Below are 23,399 nucleotides of genomic sequence, written 5' to 3'. Positions count from 1 at the left end.
TAAGTTACATAACTTTTTACAAATGTATTCCATTGATTTATTTAAATCATGGCCACTATTTAACTAAAACAAGGGAATGATTAACAACTTGAGGAAACATGTTCTCAATTTGTATCCACAATATCTTTTTCTCTGCATGTTCAGTCTTCGTTTGATTTGTATCTTTTCAATGAATCTATGGTCCAATTCCTGTAACCCATTGAAAGGATCTGTTCACAAATCACACTGATTCAGTTTTTGATCCAACTCTCAGCAGCTGAGAGTCTCAGCTTGATTGAGTCTCAGCAACTGATAATCACTCACTTAAATTGCAGTCTGTTCCTCATATATCATATTTGTATGACTCATCACATGACACCTATAATATATATAACGCACAAGTCCATAGACCACTTTTTATGATACCTTTATGATGCCATTTTGTCATTTTGGAGCTCTGACAGCCCCAGTTTTCCTTCTCTTTCATTATTTTTGAATAGAGTTCAATATACACAGCGTAAAAAAAATCATAACGGCATTCGAACATCATGACGATGAGTAAATGATCACATTTTCATTTTTTAGGTGAACTATCTCTTATAATGACTGGGAAGTTACAGGAAAAATAAAAGCATAATCTCAGCCATTTTGTCTATAAACACAATCTGCCTAATACACTGAGCGTTCACACATTAAACTCTCCATCCTCCCAGCGAATAAAAGTCCTGGCACAGTTCAATGATGACTCAACTTTTTAATGAGCCCTGACTGAACAATATGAAAAGGACAATGGGGGAGGGGCTTGGGGCAATTGTGTGTTTCTTGCCCGCCTAAATTGAAAAGGAACACAACGGTGGAAAATGAGGGCTGGTTTTCAAGGTGACAGCAGTACATTTTGAATGCTATAGTACAGCACTTGTATTCTCTCTCTCTCTCTCTCTGAGTGAAAAAGAAGGAGAAGAAGAATGGAAGCAGGACAGCAGCTTATTTCTTGCGACTATAGACCATGGCTTAGCGCCCAGGCCAATTCACTGCAGGTCTCCGGTAAGTCACACAGATAGGAGGATTACTTTAAGAGGGCCGACATTCCATTACTCTGTCAGACAATAGTATCAAAATAATCAGCGATACCCAGATTTATGGGCAATATCAAGAGGCTGCCCTGAGCAGAGATGAGTAGGACAGAGTTGACCCCCCAGAAGGGATTCCTGACGGGAAGCTTCGGTCCCCGAGTAAATTACACAACACAAGCAATTTGCCACACGGCCGCTGAGGCTGGGAGCGAAGGGAGTGAGGGGAGAGAGAAAAATGACAGACAAAGACAGAATGGAAAGGCTTTCTGCATAATTTTCGGCGAGATGGAGGGTACTTGTGCATCATTCCAGCTCATCAGTAGTCAAAAACACCTCTGTTGCCCTCCCCTAATGCCCTGCACTGTTCTTAAAAGATTCAACGCCTCCACTCTAAAATAAAAGCCATTTGTGCAAACAATTATTCACGAGAAGAAAGCTGTAGTCTCGAGACGGCCGATTTCTCATTCCTGATCCCGCAGACGTCTTGTTTAAGTGAAAATCTCTTCTTAGGGGACTTATGCATGCAGTGCATTCTGATGGCTTCATTTTGAACTCGGCTTCTCTGCGTACAGACATACAGACAGACAGCTGTGTGGTGAAACGGCTGGTCACACCTGCACTACGCTAAATGTTTGCGCTCGTTCTTCTAGGCTTGTTTGCTGAGGCATAGAGCTCACGGTGACACCAGTAATTACACAGTATGGAAAAGCCATACTAGGATCCCGTTTCAGCTCTCCAGAGAATCACATGCTTGACATTATTACGGATAAAGCTGAGTACTGGAAAAAAGCTAGCATACTTTTTGCTCAAATGTCTTTCATTTCTTCAAATTCCAATCTGATGCATTCACATTAAAAAGCAATGCCCACTGTATCCTAATTAAACCGGAATAAAATGAATGATAAATGGTAAAAAAAATAAATGGTTTGGAACATGAAGGATGAGATTTTCCATTTCATAGACTGTTCATTGTTTTGAAGTCATACAGATTGGTTGATTGATTGATTGATTAAAAAAATATTAATACATTTGTTCATCAACTTAAAGTGTTGCATTAAAGGGTGCATTAATGAGATCAAAATAACTGTAAAGACATTTAATAATAGTACAAAAGATTTTCATTTCAAATAAATTATTTTTCCACAAAAATAATAAGCAGCACAGCTGTTTTCAATGTTGATGATTAAAACAAATCGGCATATTTGAATGATTTCTGAAGGATTGTCTGACACCGAAGTAACGATGCTGAAAATTCAACTTTGCCATCACAGGAATAAATGACATTTAAATTCTATTAAAATAGAATACAATTTTTAAAATTTTAAATATTTCACACTAATTATATAGTACTATTACTGTTTTCAATGTTTGACCCTGGACCACAAAACCAGTCTTAAGTCACTGGGGTATATTTTTAGCAATAGCAAAAAAAAAAAAAAAAAAAACCTTGTATGGGTCAAAATGATCGATTTTTCTTTTATGCCAAAAATAATTAGAATATTAAGTAAAGATCATGTTCCATGAAGATATTTTGTAAATGTCCTAATGTTAATATATCAAAACTTAATTTTTGATTAGCAATATGCATTGCTAAGAATTCATTTGGACAACTTCAAAGGTGATTTTCTCAGTATTTAGATTTTTGTGCACCCTCAGATTCCAGATTTTCAAATAGTTGTATCACGGCCAAATATGTGTGTGTGTGTGTGTGTGTGTGTGTGTGTATGTATGTATGTAGTGTCATTTATTTTGAGATACTGCTAAAGCTATAATCAAAACATTTCTGCATTTCTGCAACACAGAAAGCATAGAAAAAACAACAGAACTAGATTAGGTCTACTGACAAAAAGGTAAATACAATTTTGAAGAATGTAATTTTATTATACAACAAAATAGTAAAAAATGTTAAGAACATAACATCATTTTGTATAAATACAATGTTTTCATTATTCAGAAAAACGGTTTAAAAAGCCAGAACAAATCATTGTAACATTCTGACATTACATAAGATACAGTAAAATCAAAACATAAAATAGCAACATGACATTTTTTCAATAACATTAAAGGTATCAATAATTGGCAGCAGTACTATAGATGGTCAGATTATGTTACCATGAGAGAAAGAAGGGCACACATTTTTTCTCCAGGTAACAAAAAAACCACTAAAAATTTAATGAAGGGAATGAATGGATGGGTACGGCTAAATGACCCCAAAAGCTATCTTCTCAAATGACTGCATCAGTCCAAACATTTCTGTTCTTTTCAAACCTGGGGTTGGTGTGATGTAGTGGTCAACGATTTGGGCTGAAAACAAAAGGACAATTTCCACTGTAGCAGACGCAGGCCTATAATGTAAGGTGGGCCGTAGGGCTCTTACGGTGGGGCAGACATGCCCCCACTTAACTTCAGCTTACTCTAGACCAACTGTATCCGTTAAATGTTCAATAAAATGCTGGCCCCAGCTAAAGGATCTGTTGTGTTGCTGTCTTCCACTAAATGTATCTTTCCTGTGTTGAGACATCACGGTGAACACTGATTGGAGGAATGAGAGTTTCTGCTATCAGACCGAGCACAGCACTTCACTGTTGACCATGACAACATGCAGCGAGTCTTGACTGTCCCATCAGTCAAACTCTGTTGATTTGATAGGGCATTAAATTAGGCAGCAGACAAGCAGATCATCAAGTATCTCTGCAGCAGAACGCAGTGGCTATGAAGGGCAGAGTTGTGATTGTCAGGGTAGTGAGGGGTGGAGATGGCTGTAAGTATGACGGACAGCGGAGGTGAAGAGAAGCACACCAGGCTTACTAAAGAGAATTACACCTTATCTCTGCTGGATGAGTCAAAGCCAGTGCAGCTCTGTCTTAGGCTCCCAACCTAGCTTTTGTTAGCTTAATTCTTTCTTTATTTCTCTTTTACTCTCCTCTCTCTCTTACCCCTTTTTCTTTCTTTCAATTGCCCATTAGTTCTTTCTTTCTTTCTCACTTGTTTACTTTTTCATCTTTCTTTTTTCTTTGCATTTTTCAAGATAGTTACTTTATTTATTTATTTTTCCAAACTTCCAAGACTTTCCTCTTTCTCTCTCATTTCTCTAGTTTCTTTCTTTCTTTCTTTCTTTCTTTCTTTCTTTCTTTCTTTCACACATATTTCTAAAGTTGTAAAACAAAGATTCCTAGAGTATGTTTTACAAGAATAATTCAATTTCAGTTGTTTAATTCGATTTACTAACATTTTATACTAGCAACATTTTTTCAATGTATATCAACAAATAAAATAAATAAAAATAAATCAATCAATCAAATAACAGTTTGTCATTACTGTAAAATAAAATAAAACAAAATAAAATTAGAAATTAAGTACAGTATAAACAAATGTTATTTTTAGTAATGTTATTACATTATTTATTATAGTTATAAAAATAGATTTTAAAAAAACGGTAACACTTTCTATGAAGCCCATATTTATAATACATTATAAGGGTATTCTTAATGCATTATAATGAATACATAATGCTTCATAAATAAATAAAAAACCTTATAATTACCATACTGAATATACTTCATTTGCAGTGTAATGGACTGTGTCATATCTTAACATTGTGTATTTAAGATCTGCACAATATCTTACTACAGCTTGTGCGTGGTTAGATGTGGAGTGTTATTTGTGTGTTTCCTGTGGAGCTGATGTTAGTTAATTGAGGTGAGCTTAATACTCCAACTGAAAAAAATGCAATGTTTCATATGGTTACATTTTATTACGATGGTCCCCTTACTCAATCGACTTTAAGCAACTTTGCAACTACATGCCAACTAACTTTCATTAGAGTATTAGTATGCTCAAGAATGGTTGAATCTAGTATGGTAGAACAAGTTGACGACTTGCAAAGACACTTATAGTCAGTTTATTTGTTGGTTGACCATCATTATAAAGTGTTAGCACATATTTAATGACCGCTAGTTGACATGTAGTTGCAGAGTTACTTATCAACAGCTGTCTAAAGGGTAACATCAAAATAATCAAACTGATATTACAATAAAATAGTTCAAAGCAAATGTGTCATATTACAGATTCATCTGATCTGATATCTGATCTTATGGCTATTTGAGAGAAAAACAGTGTTATTATGATATTATTATTACTTCTTATACTTTGACCACTTTTTAAGTAAAGTTGCATCAGAAAAATGGCAAGATATGAGACTTATAATACATTATAAATTTGAGGAGAATAATCCATTGTAAAAGTGGATGCAGTGTGTTCATTGTGTTATAAATCATCACACTCTTAAAATCTATAACCACAAATAAGTAAATATTATAATATATTAAAACTGTTCTTATGAATATTCATGAGATGATACAACATATTATAATGTTTTATAAAATGCATTACGCATTCATTATAATGCCTTGAGAATACGCATACAATGCATTATAAATACGGGCTTCACGGAAAGTGTTACCAAAAAAACTAAATATGTCTTCCTTTCCTTCTTTCTGTACTGTTGGGCAGTCAATCCCCAGCAACTGGCCATGTGGCACAATCATTTTCCACTGTGAGAAGGCAAAAATGGCAGAGAGATCCATTTCACACTGACATAGTTTACAACAACTGCCTTCAACAGAATCAGTTGCAAGAAAGTCCTGAGGGTATCCCACCACCTCTAACTTAGTGGTTCTGTGTGTGTATATGACAGAAAAAGACAGTAAGAAAGAAATGCTGTGTGTTGACTGTTACTTGACCAGCAATTACGGCCCTCAGAGTCTCAAATCTTTCCTCCATCTAGCGGTCAATCCTCTGTCATGGAAGGATCACTCAGATAAATATTTATCTCGGCTTAGGTGCCCACAGGTTCAGCGCCATGGCCCCATGCAGCAGCTCTGTCAATAAGTAAAATTCTGAGGGCAAAGTACAGCGAGCCACAGTCGTCCAGCAGATCCCGCGGATCAGATTTTGATTAACTCCTAGGTTCAGATGATTTCCGAGTTCCAATGGCTGCAATAAATAATACCTGCGCTTTGAGCCACAGGGACGAGCTTACGGATGTTTGCTTCAGGGGCGGTAATAAGCACATTTTTTTAAGCACTGACAAGGGCCACAGCCAAATAAAGCAAATAACTAGATATTAGATTTGTCATCAGAACACTGTGAACCAAGCGTGCATGGTGGACTAAAGTGTTAATTCATAAATATGTAAGTACAAAATCCAGATTATAATGTTAATTATTTACTAACTTGCCTATGTATGATTCAGCAGCGCTTTGCACATCACAGACTGCGTTTCATGATTCGCACTGAGATTTACACTGTTATCACACAAACACACACACCACTGCCCCTGTAAGATCGGAGCGACTGGCCATGTGGCCCCTGACTGTACCAGTCACTTCCAGGCATGGTAGAGGCCCATCAGCAGCCAAGATGCTCAGACTTCATCTGTTTTAATTAGCCAATCATGTTTTCCTCCTGGCTCTCCATGAGAGCACTTCTCTCCCGCTTGGCGTCAAAACAGAAACAGAGCATAGCTCAACCACCCCCCAAACAATCAGCCCATAGAGCTGCACTGGCCTCATCAAGCCGCGGGTTCTGGAGCCTTCTTCATCACTCCTTCATCTCTAATTGGCATTCAGACCAGCCCTCAACACAGCAGCTGGAGCAGGGTCTTGCCAAAGCTGCCTGTTTGGCTTGAATGCAGAATGATTGGTGGTTTTGTGAGACAGAGCCTTTTTAGTCCATTCCATGTTACACTGCCTTGAGTAGACCAGAGCATTTAAATCAAAAGCTGCTTACCCTCATTAAAAAAAAGAAAAAAATAATAATATTAACATACATATACCCTTACCGTTTCCATGCCGATGTATCATGCTTGTCACATGACACACAATAACCCTGCACGACAGATGGATCGCTTTTATTTTGTTTTTAATTTTTTATTTAAAATATTCACAAACCTCCATACCATGTCATGAACATGAATCTGATATTCCAATCCACAAATATGTGTAAATGAGCGTGCTTTGTCGTTTAAAATCCTTTCTAAATGATCTTGCCGCCATGTTTGTTCACACTGCAGTTCTTGTCTGTCAGATTTACAGCTCGTGAATTCATCAGTTTCTATCGAAATACAAAAAATAACTGGCCGGTGAACTGGGATAGAAAAGAGTGAACTTTATAGTTACAGGTATCTGACAGTATTTTACCATGGTACTCCAATATATAACATCACATAGAATGACATATCATGGTACTGCAAGCTACTATCCGTTTATTTTTTATGTTGATATATTTTTTATATCATTGAGGGGCATAAAGACATTTCAGACAATGTGGACTGCCATGCTGAGAACGAATGGAGTCACTGCACAGCAAAAAGCAGTATAAAAAAGCCCCTATAAAATTACTGTTATTTCTCAGACAGAATAGGGTTTGATGTGAGCAGATCAATGGTGATATTTACTTGTTAAATATGACCTGAAATTATAGCTCCTATTATCTACTCTGAAATGTCAGTCACAGGGAAGGCACTTCTTTGTATGATTAGAAATGCTTTGAAACTTAAATGGTAATGGTTACAACACTAGTGTACAGTCTGCTTAAAACTATTTAACCCCAGTGTATACCATACCTACTGCAAACATGTTAGGGCTGTGCTTTTTAAACTGTGTCTGGATGAAGAATGAAGCAATTACTCCAGCAATCTACTCTAACAGAACACAAAATAAAGAGAGTCAAAATAAAGAGTCACCCTGTATGTACAGTACTAATAAAGTAGCAAATCAACACTTTGCGTACACTTCATTTGTGCATCTATTTTGGTGTTTTAATGAATGCACATAAAAAAGCTTAAGAAATAAACTGTTCCAGTCACAATAAGATCAGCTGAAACAAACAGATGCTTGTGTTTGGCAGAGCTGCCCAGACATAACTTGCAGACTAATCACAATCACATACTTGGTAAATGAAAACAATGGCAAAAATTGTGTAAACTGCTTTCATGGCAGCCTGCAAGGTTGTGATATCATTAATAAACATTGTTTCACACCTAGACATTGGCGTTTACAGCCAAACCCCAGGATTTTATTATATCTTTTATATCAAACTGTAGCTCAAAACGTAGCTGAAATAAGTTTATAAACATTTTCTAGTGCTCTAGTGAAGAACGTAAAATTTCTTAACTGCTGCTACACCTGACTGAAACTGCTGGTATATAACTATAAACGATTTTTGCAGTGACAAATCAAATGAATGTCATTAATTTCCAGTTGATTTTTGGTGACATAGACGACAGCAAAAATTGGCAATGCAGCAAAGTCATTTCAACTTTAGGCAAATGACCTTTAATTTATTCAATTAAAAAATCTATTCCTGAATCATTAGTTCAGAATTTGGTACATTATATACACATTTTTGTTTCCATTCTGCATTTTTATGCATCATTACAAAATTAATTGCTATTCATTTTGAACAACCCTGATTTGTTTCATCCTTAATGAGTCGCATCTACAACGAATCACTAATGACTAATAAAAAAAAACTGATAAAATATGTTTACTTGAGATTTAGCCTGTATTGACATCAAAACTTAAAGGAACACTCCGACTTTTTGGGACTTTAGCTTATTCACAGTATCCCCCAGAGTTAGATAAGTCCATACATACCTTTTTCATTTCTGTGCGTTCTGTAAGTGTTATTTGACACACCCACCGCTAGCCTAGCTTAGCACAAAGACTGGATGTAAAAGGATACTGGTAGCATAGTAATCCCAATAAGTGACAAAATAATGCAAACATTTTCCTATTTACATGTTGTGATCTGTATAGTCACAGCGTGTACAAATAACAAGGCTATATGAGACAGAGAGCATTTTTAATCGTATTAATACTGGGGACTATATTCTCACTAGGCGCAGGAGCATAGCTAACGTTACTTGGGCGAAGTGGCTACTTGGGCGGAGTGATTAGCGCAGCACACGAGACCGTAAACAAAACAAACGTGACTAACTAGCTAGACGTGACTCGTGATCATGGCTGACTTTGAGGAATTGTCAGACTCAGAGGAATTTTACTGTGTATCAAACCAAGATCCAGAACCATATAGTTTTGAGCCAGAATACACAGACGAGGAGTTACAAACTTTGGAAGCTGTAAGACGAAGGGAGAATCAGAACGAACACGGACTGGTGGTGTAAATGTGGAACATGACAACCTATGCCGACAGAAACCGAGTGCCTTTGTTGTAATGAATGGGACCGGGTATTGCCATCAATGTCAAGGCTTGATGACAATCAAAATATTTGCGTCACTACCACGGAAGATTTCTCTGCCCTAATACACCCGGCAGTTGTCTTTTTTTTCCCCATTGTGACAAGATCAACGGGAAGAAACATCCCATGCCGAGTGAACCTAATGGTCAGCTGTCCACCAAGTAAGTGATTTTGTTATGATGATCATTCATAGTTCAATGAAATTGTAGTTTAGCCATTGCATACAGTGTGTCACAATAACAATAAAGGGGATACACGGAGCCCCTATTCACGTAATAGTGTCACTACTAAGGTTATATTACATTAGCATGGCACTGTTACAGTATGGCTAATGTTAGTCATCTCAAAACATAACGGAACACTTACCGCAGCAACAGGTGATCCAATTTGTCCTGTCTTTATTATCGATGGGATGGCTGTATCCTTTAGCACACGTTTCATGGTCCGTGTGGCAACTTGCATTTTTCAAAATAGTCGTCTACAGTAAAATGTTCAGAGCAAACGAAATACTTTGTGATGGTGTTTACAGGTGTGTTTGGATCTATTTCCAGAGCAAGTAGCCATCGATTCATCAGGTCAGCGTTTGTGGTTGGAATTCTATGAAACATCATAGTAATACCTGGTCTCCCATGTTTATTGTCGCAGTTCTTTACAATACAGCGAACACCCATGATTGTACACTATAAATCTACTATCTAGTAATTGCTGACTCTATTACTCCAACTCTGAGCGAACTCTCTTCTCCTCACCACGGCGCATCTCGGGTGCTGCGCTAATCACTCCGCCCAAGTAACGTTAGCTGTGCTCCTACGCCTAGTGAGAATATAGTTCCCAGTATTTATACGATTAAAAATGCTCTCTGTCTCATATAGCCTTGTTATTTGTACACGCTGTGACTATACAGATCACAACATGTAAATAGGAAAATGTTTGCAATATTTTGTCACTTATTGGGATTACTATGCTACCAGTATCCATTTACATCAAGTCTTTGTGCTAAGCTAGGCTAGCGGTGGGTGCGTCAAATAACACTTACAGAATGCACAGAAATGAAAAAGGTATGTATGGACTTATCTAACTCTGGGGGATACTGTGAATAAGCTAAAGTCCCAAAAAGTCCTTTAAAGGAAGAGTGTTCCTTTAAACAAACATGAACACAAATACCATGGTGGCAGAAAATGCGCTCAAGAAGGTGGTGTTTGTGTGCATTTAAAAATTCTACGTATACTGCATTTTTGCACAAAATCGTGAAATCTACATAAAATTACAGAGATGGAAATCCAGATACTGTCTGCACTATATTTGTCATTTGGTCATTTGCATAAACTGAAATGACTTTAACTGAATTGCCACATCTCTGACAGTCGTTGTCGCTTATGTCACCAGAAATCATCAACTCTGTTTCAGACACAGACACTGACATTTACATAGAGAGAGTGTGTGCATGTTTTGTGCGCAGAGCAAAATTTGGATAGCAGGCAAAAATCAATGGCCGTATACACACTAAAGTTCCAGAAGTGACAACCGCAGACTGTTTAGGGCACCTAGGCCTAAGCATTATCGATGCAAGATCAATGTCATTCTGTCCAGCATCTGTACTCAGTTACTGCCATTAGTGCAGCCTTTGCAAAAGCACAATATGCTTTATGACGTGCTGCACACTAACAGCCACGTGGATGTGTGGTTAGGGCAAGGTGTGAGATATTGCTTTGGTTCAACTGGGCTGTAAATCTGTCCCATGCTTTTGTCTTTGCTCTGCCAGCAGTTCACACTGATGAATAGGCTTTGTCAGATTAATATCTGATGTCAAACTGCATTACACTGCAGTTATGTTCCTTAGAGCTACGTATCTGACATGTAACTAAGCCTGTCCCTGTTTGTCCTCCTAAAGCGTTTTAAAAGCTCCCCACCTTCCTGTACCCGAGCAGACCTGTGGTAACAAATTATTCCTCTTTATGATTTTTATGGTCTTTCTGCTGTTCTCCACCATGAAGCTTCTGCAATCCTTTGAGATGAAACCCAATTGAGAAGGTTCACTGATGAGTCAGTAGTGGGTTTGTGCGGTTTTTTCCTACTAAGTTATGATTATTTTCCTGATACTTGTAGTCCAGTGTTTTCTGTCATCCGTTTCCAAAACTCTGTCCAAAGGCGAAAAATAATATGTGACAGCACACAGCCAGAGTGACAACCAGTTCAACATTTTATCCGCTTTAATCAACATCAACAAGAGGCAACTTGACATGGAATTAATTAATGTAATTACTTTCATGTGGATTTAATTTGGCACCATAGCAGCTTGATCTTTGCAGCTGTCAGCTCCCTGATAAAACGAGGGAGGAGCGCGTTACATTTGTACACGGCCACTGGGAAGCGTAGAGTGCAAAATGTCAATGGCTATTTTTAGATTGACTGAGGCCCAACAACTAAGCCGTCTGCCACTTGTTGTCCCATCACAAAAGAGTCAGAGCTCATACATGCAGAAATCTGGAGTGGCCAAGGTAGATAAAAAAAGACCTGATACAGCCTGGTATCTCTTACGCTTACAAAAACTTAAAGGGGTCATATGACATTCCTAAAAATGTTGTGTATTTGCTGTAATACAATGTGTTTTTGCGGTTTAATGTTTAAAAAAACACATTATTTTCCACATAATGTATATTATTGATGCTCCTCTATGCCCCGCCTTTCTGAAAAGTGTTGATTTTTACAAAGCTCATTGTTCTGAAAAGCGAAGTGTGCTCTGATTGGCCAGCTATCAGGTTCATTGTGATTGGCCGAATTCCATTAGCGTGTTTAACGGAAATGTTACGAACCTTACCATACTGTGATGCCATGTCCCGGTGCGACGAGACAAAAAAAAAAGAAAAACATTATAAACGAGGCATTTGTTGCATCCAGTGGGGATTATAATGACTTATACTGTGTTTTTACGCAATGCGTTGTGTATCGCACAGCGTAAACATAAAACCTTGTCTGCATTTGTGATCGGATATCTACAATGCTTAAAACTCGCGTTTGAATCATCAGTAGCAAATTCTTTAAATATGTAAACGTACTTACAGACTGTGAGTCAGAAGCGCCAAATTGTCCTTGCAAAGTTAGAACAACCTCACTTTAGAAACAGACACAGGGATTGTAGGTTACTCTCACAGGATATCTCTTTTGATTTAAGACTTTAGTCTTTGCAGCTTTACAGATCTTCTTCATGCACCAAGAGCTTGTAACACTCCAAAGAGAAAGGAAAATTATAAATCATATGACCCCTTTAACAAAAATTAACTTTAACAAAAATAGTATTACTGTGATATCCTCTTTTTTCATTTTTTTTTTTTTTGGCAGGTTGGCTTCATGTAAATACCATGATTTGGTACCAATCAAAAGTTTGGGGTCAGTAAGATTTTTTAAAACTTATTCTCACTAAGGCTGCACTTGTTCGATCAAAATACAGTAAAAATAGTAATTTTGCAAAATATTTTTACAATTTAAAATAACTTTTTTTATTTGAATATATTTTAGAATGTAATTTATTCCTGTGATGACAAACCTGAGTTTTTATTACTTCAGTCTTCAGTGTCACATTGATTTAGTGCTTAAAAACATTTCTTATTAATAGCAATGCTGAAAACAGTTCTGCTGTTAAATATTTTTTGTATAAACAGAACTTTTTGTAACATTATAAATACTCTAACTGTCACTTTAGATCAATTCAATGCATCTTTTCTAAATAAAAGTATTAATATCTTTCAAGAAAAGAAAAAACTTCCCCTAAACTTTTCAACAATAAGAAATCTTAATAAAGCAATCCTTCAGTACCATGGTACTGTATATACTGTATCATAGTACACAACAGTAACAGTACAATACACATTGCACTACACATCATGATTCAATGAGACGCAGCATAATATCATAATTGCATCGAGATTGAAACTGCGAGTGAGAGAGAAACTGACCATGTGAGGGAGAGATAATGTGCGGTATGAGTTTCAATCTCTTTTGTGCAGTTCTTTACACATTTGTCCAGTGCTGCATCTCATTGAATCAGTTCTGACCGCGCTGAGATACACTGCTTTCAGACTTTACGCTTATTTTATGCAGAAAATGATTAAATCAGCACATAAATACAAACATCAAAGAAAATAATGCAAAACATGAATTTATGATTGTATCTGCATAGCTGTAAAGGTGCCTGTAATATTACAAATAAATAATGTTAGAAGTCACATGCTTTCACCTAAACATGCAACCTTTTGTACACTAGTCTAAACGATTTGATATTTTTGAACAGCAAATTTATTTCATACTGTGCAAACATTTTATTAATGTTATTAAACCGAGTTTAAATTTGAGTTCATTATAAAATGTATTGATGGTGTATAATAGCGAGAAAAAATTGGTTAGGCTAATATTTTCTCCACAGTGCCATCTAGTGTTTTGAAGAATAACGCAAACGTGGCGAACTGTGTCAAGTTTAAAGTGCTCTGAGCTAATTTTGTCTAATTCACGTGATAAAAAATGACTTTTGGCCTCATGTTCATTTTTTTAAGACATTGAGGAGAATTTGTACAATGAATGTTGTTGCCACCTATTATATTATGTTTAAACGCTAATACTACTACAGTATCTAGTCCCAAATTAGCTGATTTTATAACAGATTGATGAATCTCCAAAAGTTTAATGGACAGTTGAAACAGCATGTAAAATAATAAAGAGTTGCTTTAATAGAGCCCAATAGAACACTTTAACATCAGATGAATAACGAGGACCTAAACACCTCGGGGATCTAATTTAGTGTTTTATCATACTGTAATACAAACCAATATCATATCTGCAAAACAACAGTCATTTAATGAGCCATACGATGCTATATAAAGACAGACCACCAGTATGCGGATTCCCCTCCAAATAACACATGATGTTTTAATACTATTGATGATCGTCACACTCTCCCAACAAGAGATCAAAAGGCCTGATCCGAGCAAATCTGTCGTTTGCTGCATGGATGTGTATTCATAACCGAATCCGTCTCTCAGTGGAAGCCTTATTCTGTCAATTAGACTCCCACCATTATTGATTGATTTGCAGAGCGAACTCCACAAATCAATTTCTCCCATTGTTTTGCCGTTCCAATTATTCCTCCTGCTCTGGTTTCACTGAACCGCATTCTCTAATAAAACAGAAAAAAATAAGTATACGCTCATCCAAGATAACTGCCCTTATGCACATGTGTGTGTTCCCGTTAATGTTTGGTCTTGGACTGGATTGCTGTCTAGAATGAAAAAAAACATGCCCTAATTACACCTCCAAATTTGCAGACTCTGGCAGCGCATGTCTGAGGTAATTACCACACTGACACACTTTTACACCGTTCCAGGGTGTAATTAAGATGGCGGATTTATGGGTACTAATATTGTGTGAACAGTTGTTAATGACGCTTTGCTTGGAGGAATTATAATGAAATTATAATGGCACAGTTAAGAAGGTCAGTTGTTTTCGACAGTGGCACAGAGCATCCTTACCTTTTCCCACTCTCTGTCCTTGTTCAGCACAATCACAACCAGTTTGGGATGCACCTGGTAACCGTCCTCGGTGAAGGACAGATCTCTGCCATCCCAAGTCACGTTCATCATGTACCTAGAGGAAGCAGAAACCTCATCAGGTTCTGAAATAGAGCAGTCAGGTGGCACAAATCTTATCTGCTGCAGTAGGCACGAAAATAACTTTTCATCCTTATGATGTTCATTCTATACCTAAAAGATCAAAATAACATATGAAGGTCATTTTCAACATGCAAGCAGACAAAAAATTAATGAGCCATCTGAAGACTAATGACTGACCTAAATCAGATGTCACATTAAGCGAAGTTGAAAAATATGTGCGAGTTATTATTAGTATCCAATGAAATCTACATGAATCACTACTATTCTTTCTTTTGTCTCCAACTTCAAAGAAATAGAAAGAGAGAGTATGTAGATGTAAAACAGAAGAGCCCAGTCTTAGGAAACATTATGGGTTCAACACAAGGTCTTTGATATCATTTGTGGCATTATATAGAATAGATTACCACGGAAATTATTTCTGACTGGTTCCTCAGCTTCTTTTTTTGGTTACAGTGCAGGAGTAAACCGGGCCTGTGTCCTGGAAGACTGAAAAACAGGAAAATAAAGCTCATATTTTGGGGGAATTTCAATAATTTGACCCCAGGGGTACACAATGTGGTGCTAGTGGGTCCACAGAAAATTTGAGATTTTTTATTTGTTTTTTACGAAAAATATTTTTTTAGGTTGTGAAAGTTAAAATGTTAACTTTTCTGTTTGGTTACATTTGCCATAACTCATAATATACTATTTAATTTATTATTCCAAAGATGGAATTTATGATGATGATTGACTAATTTTTATCAGTAAGAATTAAAAAAAAAATCTTACGGTTATTTTTATTTAAAAATATTTACTATAATGTTTTTACATATTTATTTTCTAGGTTGAAGAAAATTAATCTTCAAAATAAAAAAAATCTTCAAATGAACAACATTTTGGTGGGGTGGCATTTTAAGTGTATTTTTATTTATTTTTACTATAATTTTTTTAGCATCTTTATTTTCTACTTTTAAGTCCTTGGCAAATTATTATTTTTTTTTTTAAACACTGGTCAAAATGTTTTTTTGTGTCTTTGTTTGTTTTCCCTCACAACATAAATGGTGTTGGCCATTTTTTATGAAAATGAAAACCCAAGTGAATAGAGTCTGGATTCTTCTCTTTTCACAATTCCACTGTGTTCCTGTCATATCAGTTTAAATGCGATAAAGCGAGGAACATGTTGTGTTGCCTTCCCACTTTTCACACCATGTCGTCAGGCCTCCCTCAGAGACCCGAGTAGCAAAACACCAGCTGACACAAACCCATCAGACTGCCCCTCTTCCTCAGTAATTATGACCCAGCCATTTTAACGATCCCTGCGGCACGGGTACGGCCTGGAGGTAAGTTTCTTGCCGCAGTACTGCCAGGTGAGCAGAATTAGAAGTGTGGCACGATGATCGATTTATGAAACGGGTCTTAGTGGGCGTCTAGTGACTGAATGGCAGTGCAGCTTTTTGAATTGATCGGGGTCCCATTTAGGGGGTGAAGCGAAGGCCCACTCACCCTAGATATATCGCTGAATCCAATTACATCAGACTGTGGGAGAGGGAGAGAATCGATAAGCTCTGCTTTCCTCCATTACATGACACGTTTCCATTCACAGTGGGCTCCCTTATTTATTTTAAACCTCCTTTCATATTTTACACCTCACCCAGTTCCCTTTGCTACTGCTAAGACTGTGAACTGTGGATCACTACACTGGTCACACCTGCAGAGCCCCTTTTACCAATTACTGAGGAAAGCAGACACTGGACACAGTGTGTCAATAGAGCTTTAGGTTCTCAGCAGGATTGCAGAGGTGTGAAAGCTGTGCTCATTAGCTTAGTATGTTCTGTCACTGCTAGACTTGTGGCATTAGGACTGGAAGAACCACAGTGACAAACAGATATGTGAACATCTGCATATGGAAAATGTGTCAACATTGATTTTGAACTGCCTCTAGACATGATTCCCTTTTTTAAACTATTTTTTGGATCAAGTGGACATGTAATGCAACATCCGAAATATATATAGCTTTGATATGATGTAAGTATGCACCAATATTAAAATTAGCTAAAAGTTAGCCAACACTGACAACACTTTTTTTTTTTTTTATGGACAACAACTAATAAATAAATTATATATTAATTATATGCTATTTTGTTTAAATAAATGAAAAACACACCATTAAGTAAAGAAATATGTTGAGATTTGCTTAAGATTTAAAAGTGTTAATTATTATTGTCACTAAAGTTTCTTTTTAGTTTTTTTGGGGGGATATATATTTTTTTTAAGATTACATTTAATTCAGTCTGAGTGTTAGATGATGGCCAAAGTAATCTAATCTTTAAAAATATGGGAAATAAGCAGTCATAACTGTATATCCAATACTGGTTCATATATAGTATATGGCCCAAATATCAACCGATACAGATAAATAAATACAAATTTAATATTAGTCGATAACTGAAATAGTGCGTCCCTAAAATTATTTATTAAATATACAACAGTATATTAACCTATAAAGTAAATCCTTAAAAAATAAAGTAAAAAAAAACAATGCATTTTATATATATATATATATATATATATATATATATATATATATATATATATATATATATATATATGTTATTACTATTACTGTAAAGTACTACATAGTTAAAAAGGTTTTTTTAATGAAATTTCTAGCCTAGGACACCAATAAGCCATGATTGCCAAAAAAAAAAAAAAAAACGGTATAATGCCGCTGACTGTCCTGCTCTGCCTTACACCAGCACAACAACTAGACCCGACCCGATCCAACCCAACAGACCTTCCATGACCATCTCCACAATGTCACAGCAGCCCTGTGCTTCAAGGACAAGAGCCCCAGCTCACTTCTCCCTAATTAAAGCACATAGCAACCTCTGACCCATGCTTGTTCACTGTGAAGTCCTCATTACAGCAGGTGTGCCTGAAAGGGCCACACAGCTGCTCTGGGATCATCCAGATTGAATTAGGTGGGTGGTACAACTGGCATGAAAATGTTCACAGTACTTTATATGTGGTCAAACTGAAGCAGTTTGCTTCAACTGCACTGCTGCACTGCAAACATCCGAGCGCGGTTGAATAAAACAGTTCCTCGTTAGGCATTTATAGTAACGGGGTTGACACTAATGAGGGCGGGCACGATGTTCCCTATGCGACATATAGAATTTTTTTCAGTCATTAGAGAAGTAAGAAAATGTTCCTACATGAAGTTAGTTAATTTGTGGGGAGTCTGCACTTCTTGAGCCGAACCCACTGGCATGACGGAACATGTAAATGAAATCAACTATCCCTTGAGTAATAACTCAGAATGTGATGCACAAACAAATCCAATCATATTTCTGACAGATATCTGTGCAGTGCTCAATCAATGTCATAAGAGAGCATCGCATCTGTAGGTCAATACCAGGGCAGCTGGGACTCTGGAGGTCTTTTCACCTGGGGCTCAGGCAGACGTTACACAGACCCAGGGAATGGCAGAATGAGTGCATGTGTAAACCTGTGCTACTAAGTGCATCTGATACAAAGTGGGGCAGGGCAAGCCATAAAGGAGAAAATATGCTCCTAATGGCACGTGTGAGGAGAAGGGAGTGACTGGTGGGTCTGTGTGTGTTTGATCACTCTCATCTCCCTTGAGGATGCATTCAGGTCAATTAAAGTCCTTCCAGCCAAAGGTTTTAAACTAAAAACTTGACACGAACATACTACCCATTGCTATGCTTGCGTAAAAAAATGGATTCTAGACCTTATGGATTTTGACCAAAGATAAAAACCATATTCTTGTCGATTGTCTCTGCATACTCTCCCCTTGACCAGATCATTCCACCACATTCAGTGAAGCAGTTTGTGTGTTTGAGTCTGAGTGCCTTTATTTTGCTGTAGACACAAGAACAGATGTAAGAGAATAACCATTAACCATCTCACTAGTGTGTGTGTAAAGCTGATGTAAGCCAAGTGTTTTCAAACTGGGATCCAGGGATTGCCAAAGTGCTTAGAAAATTACTAAATAAATAAATCCTGTTTTATATGAATAAAAAGTGGATATGATGCAAAATTTATATACATATATATGAATAGATTTTTTATTTAATAGAAAAATCTAGAAAGTATATATATATATATATATATATGTATATATATATATATATATAAATATATATATATATACTTTCTAGATTTTTCTATAGTATATATATATATACTATACTAAATATACATACATTATACATATATATACATATACATATATATATATATATATATACATATATTCCAGACATTTCAATAATTGACTCCTTTTTATAAGTTAACTTTTAACTATTTTTTATTTATCAATCAGTCATCAAATTCATCATTTAATTCATCAGTCATCAAAGCTTGGTAAGCAGACACAGAGATTTACTTTAAATTTCACCAAACTGATTACTCACTAAAAAGTCCCACGGATCATGTTTTCATGCCATTTTTAAGACTTATTTTGATGTAACAAAGTGTTTATATCTAAGTGTGTGAGTTGGTCACTTAATTTTTTTTACAATAGTCTTTTCATTAACGCCATTATGTTGTACATTAAGACAGATTAGTGATAGAAAAACACGCACGAACACAAGAGCTGGGATTTATCGCATGAACCAGAGAGATTTATTGAAATGACCAAAGAGAGTTTTGACTAGTTTTCTGAGGTCTGGGCCACTCTTTGACTCTTTAAGAAACATTGCTTTCTTCACTATAGGGAGGACAGCAGAGGCTCAAGACAGTTATTTATAAACCCAGCACTTCGTAATGCTTCCCATTGTGCTGCTGCCTGCCAATTTAACTCGCTTTAATGCACTGTGATGGCCATATAAAAGTATTATTTCTAAGGAGCTCATATTTCCCTTCACTCCAAGTCACAAAGGCCTTGATGAGGGGATACAGCTCAGGCCCTTTAAGGCCAAAGCACCAGTGACATCACTGCTAACCCGCCCCACGATATAATGACCTGTTGCCACCGCTTGGAAATGCTTAGTCCACTTCAGCTCATATTCCAGTATTATAAATTCCATAAGTCATATTTAATTTTGCCTGTGAAGGTTCAAAGTAATAGCGGTGACTCCTGTGGCATTGCCCTCTGTGAAATGGTGTTTTGTTGGGGGTGGTTAGATTGGCTCCCGTCTCAATGGGAGTGTTTAAAGTGCCCTTTATTTCAGAAATGTATGGCTCCAGAGAGCACAGCTGACAGCTACCCTTGGTCCCCAACACAGGGGAGGAGGCACACTGGACTCGCCGTGCCTCTCCCTTGTTGACAGGTAATTTCAGTATTCGTCACTGATATATGAAGGATAAATTTTTGCTAAGGTCTGGTTTTCACAGCACTTCAGATGACAGTCTTAAATCTGTCATATTGGGGACTGCATATTTCACCCAGGCTTCTGACACTCAATTTTAACAAGAGCATGAAATGCAGACAGAGGTTCACTTACCAGTTTTTCCCCCCAACCCAAAGAAAAAAGCTGTGCCAAATACATCACTGCTTAAATATAGATAGGATTTTCTATAATTTTCTGCAAAAAAAAAAAGATTTTTGCAGATTATAAGAAAAATATAAGAAATTATTAAAAAGATTACAAAGAGTATAAGAAAAAATATAAAAATATAAATCGTTCATAAAGAATGTGAAAAAGAATCTGCAGTGATGTATTTAACTTATCAAAAATAGGAAATGTGTTATGATTTCTACAAAAATATTAAAAAGACTTACATTTGTAAAACATTTTTAAACATTATGTTTTCAGTAATGTTTCTTGAGCCATATAATGATTTTTAAGGATCATGTGACACTTAAAATATATATTTAAATAGAAAGCAGTTATTTTAAATTGTAATAATATTGTCCAATACTGTTGTTTTTACCATCTTAATCAAATAAATGCCACATTGGTGAATTTAAGAGATTTCTTTCAAAAACATAATAAATTCTCACTCCAAACATTTGAACAGTAGTGTATATATATTTATATTTTAAATATATTATACATTATATCCACCATATTCTATTTGTACATGTAGGTGCATTACATAACTTGTTATTGATGTCTTAATTGTTTTAGGTATGTTTGAATTCCGGAATATTTCAAATCCAACTTTAGAGGTGTTATGACCACCTATTTGTAAAAGGTTAATTTAACAATATAATTATATCTATAAAGAAATTCTATTGTCTATACTTATATCACAATTAACATATCATAATTCATTAGAACATTAAATACAGTAATTGTATCATTAGAAATCTAGTGCATAAAACACCAAATGTGTTTCTGAGTCAAAGTGTCTCAAAATGGTGAAGCAGTGAGTCTAAATCCAACAAAGAAAAGCTAATATTTACAGAAATATTTTGACTAGGCTATTTTGTGGGAATTATTCAATCCAAGAACAAGGCCATATTTTCAAATAATCTCATACCTTTTATCTGATTATCTACATGTCTTAAAAGTCTAGAATACAAAAGAGACCCCATGCAGTCAAGGCACAAGTCCTCTTCTTTGCTGGCTCTAGTAGAGCCCATCTCTGGCCAAGCCTTTGACCATCTGTGCTGAGACTATCAGGATTAATGTACCCCAGACACCAGGCTGAACATGTATCTCAGGCAACACCGCTCCACTGCAAATGGGGCAATTCAGCATGTCTGCTCAGCACTGGCAGGTACCACAGAGGCATATGGGTGAGACAGACTAAGGACTGGTAGCATGCAAGCGGGGTGCTGCAGTCGGCTCCAACGCAGGAGCTAAAGGAACAAAAGCACCCGGGTTCATCAAGAGCACTTTATATTTGGAGAGCTCTCCAAATGCATTAGCAAGGTCTCTATGTTGTTCTGCCCTGTGTAAAACATTATTCATTAAAAGCACGGGATCGCAGCACTATGCTGCGCCGTCCCGGGAGAGTTTGAGAAGTGCAGCAGTACCCGCCTCTGGGCGCTGCAACTACCTAAAAACCTCCCTTAGTGTTCCCTATCTGCCCCTGACCATATTCAACCATTAGCTTACTCAGGAATGCAGCTCACGTTGAGAAATATATTAGCAGAATGTAACAATAAATTTTGCATACGCCCAACCCATGCCTGTCTCTTACAGACCTCTTGGGTTGCTTTTTTCCACCCCCTATTTTCCTTTTTCCACCTGACTGACCAAAAACTGCATTTGCTCAAATAAATAGCCCTCTTGTTTCCACTTGAACAAGATGGATGGAAAACCAACAGAGACACATACAATAAGCTGCTTCAGCTCCCTCACTTTTGAGACTTAACTTGAAATAAAACATATTCGCAGCTTTCAAATGCATCCCTTTTTTTCAGGATATTAAAAAAATAAATAAAATAGCTTTGATTCTCTTTAATGTATAACATCCCTGTGTAATAACCTGATCTGTGTTTAAACTGCAGAAAGATGGCAATGAAACAACAAACTGTCACCAAATTTATCTCAGGAAAGCTATTCAATGTGCCATGGTCAATTAATTTTTATTTTTGTAGCAACCCCAAATGTACTTTACATATAAGGACAACACACTCTGGGACACGGCCCTTTTTGAGGGTACAAATATGTACCACTAAGGTAGAAATATGTACATTTAAGTTACTAATATAGACCTGTTAGGGGTAAATAGGGTACAAAGGTGTACTTTTTGAAAAGTTACTACCCCCTTTTGTAGCTTTTTCTTGTTTGATCATCTGATCATCATGATATTGGCATTACATTTTTATTTAACTCTATATTGATGTCTTAATTAAAATTGTATTAATGAAACATTGTTTGGAATCTTTGGAGACCACTTGAAATTGAATCACCTGCCCGGAGACATAGTAGGTCTAACATTAGAAAGCAGAGACTACTTTTGCAAATGCCCTAGTAGGGGTGGGCGATATGACCAAAATCTTATATCTTATATAATGAGTAATTTTATTTTAAAGGTGCAATATGTGATATTTACAAATATCTATTTACAGAAATGCAATATAATATAAATAACTATGTTTTCAGAGGTGTATAAAGACCTTTCTTATTAAAGTTAGAAAAGCGAAAGATAACATGCCTAGCGTTTTTGGCTCATACATTACACGTCACATCCTGATGTCTCGTATCATTACGCGACCTTTATGGGTTGTGTGTGAATGCATGCACAGATTCTGGGAAATCACTGGCGGTGTGAATGAAGGAACAACTGACGGGACACGTTACACGTGTATTATCCGGAATCTCAGTGTGAAAGGGGCTTAACAGAGACCTCTTCGGTAGTTTTTTTTTCCACCTTTTCCTTTTTCCACTTGACTGATCAAAAACTGTGTTTTCCCACATAAATAACCCTCTTGTTTCCACTTCTTTAAGTGCAGGAACTGGATGGACAGGCTTATGACAGAAAACAATATCATACCACAGACACACAGATAAAAACCCAGCT

General features: G+C 36.5%; 1 protein-coding gene across 1 annotated transcript in view; it reads right to left on the bottom strand.

The window, feature by feature from the left end:
• Window positions 1-23,399, bottom strand: part of grin2aa (glutamate receptor, ionotropic, N-methyl D-aspartate 2A, a) — a 150,274-nt gene that overhangs the window by 32,807 nt on the left and 94,068 nt on the right. The window contains exon 4 of the mRNA XM_059555133.1: window positions 14,835-14,949. Coding sequence (XP_059411116.1) covers window positions 14,835-14,949 — 115 coding nt within the window. The remainder of the gene's footprint in view (window positions 1-14,834; window positions 14,950-23,399) is intronic.

Source organism: Carassius carassius, chromosome 1 (genome assembly GCF_963082965.1).
Source record: "Carassius carassius chromosome 1, fCarCar2.1, whole genome shotgun sequence".
In the NCBI taxonomy this organism is placed as follows: Eukaryota; Metazoa; Chordata; class Actinopteri; order Cypriniformes; family Cyprinidae; genus Carassius; species Carassius carassius.
The sequence above is the reverse complement of the archived record's forward strand: the minus strand, read 5'-3'. Positions and strand labels throughout refer to the sequence as shown.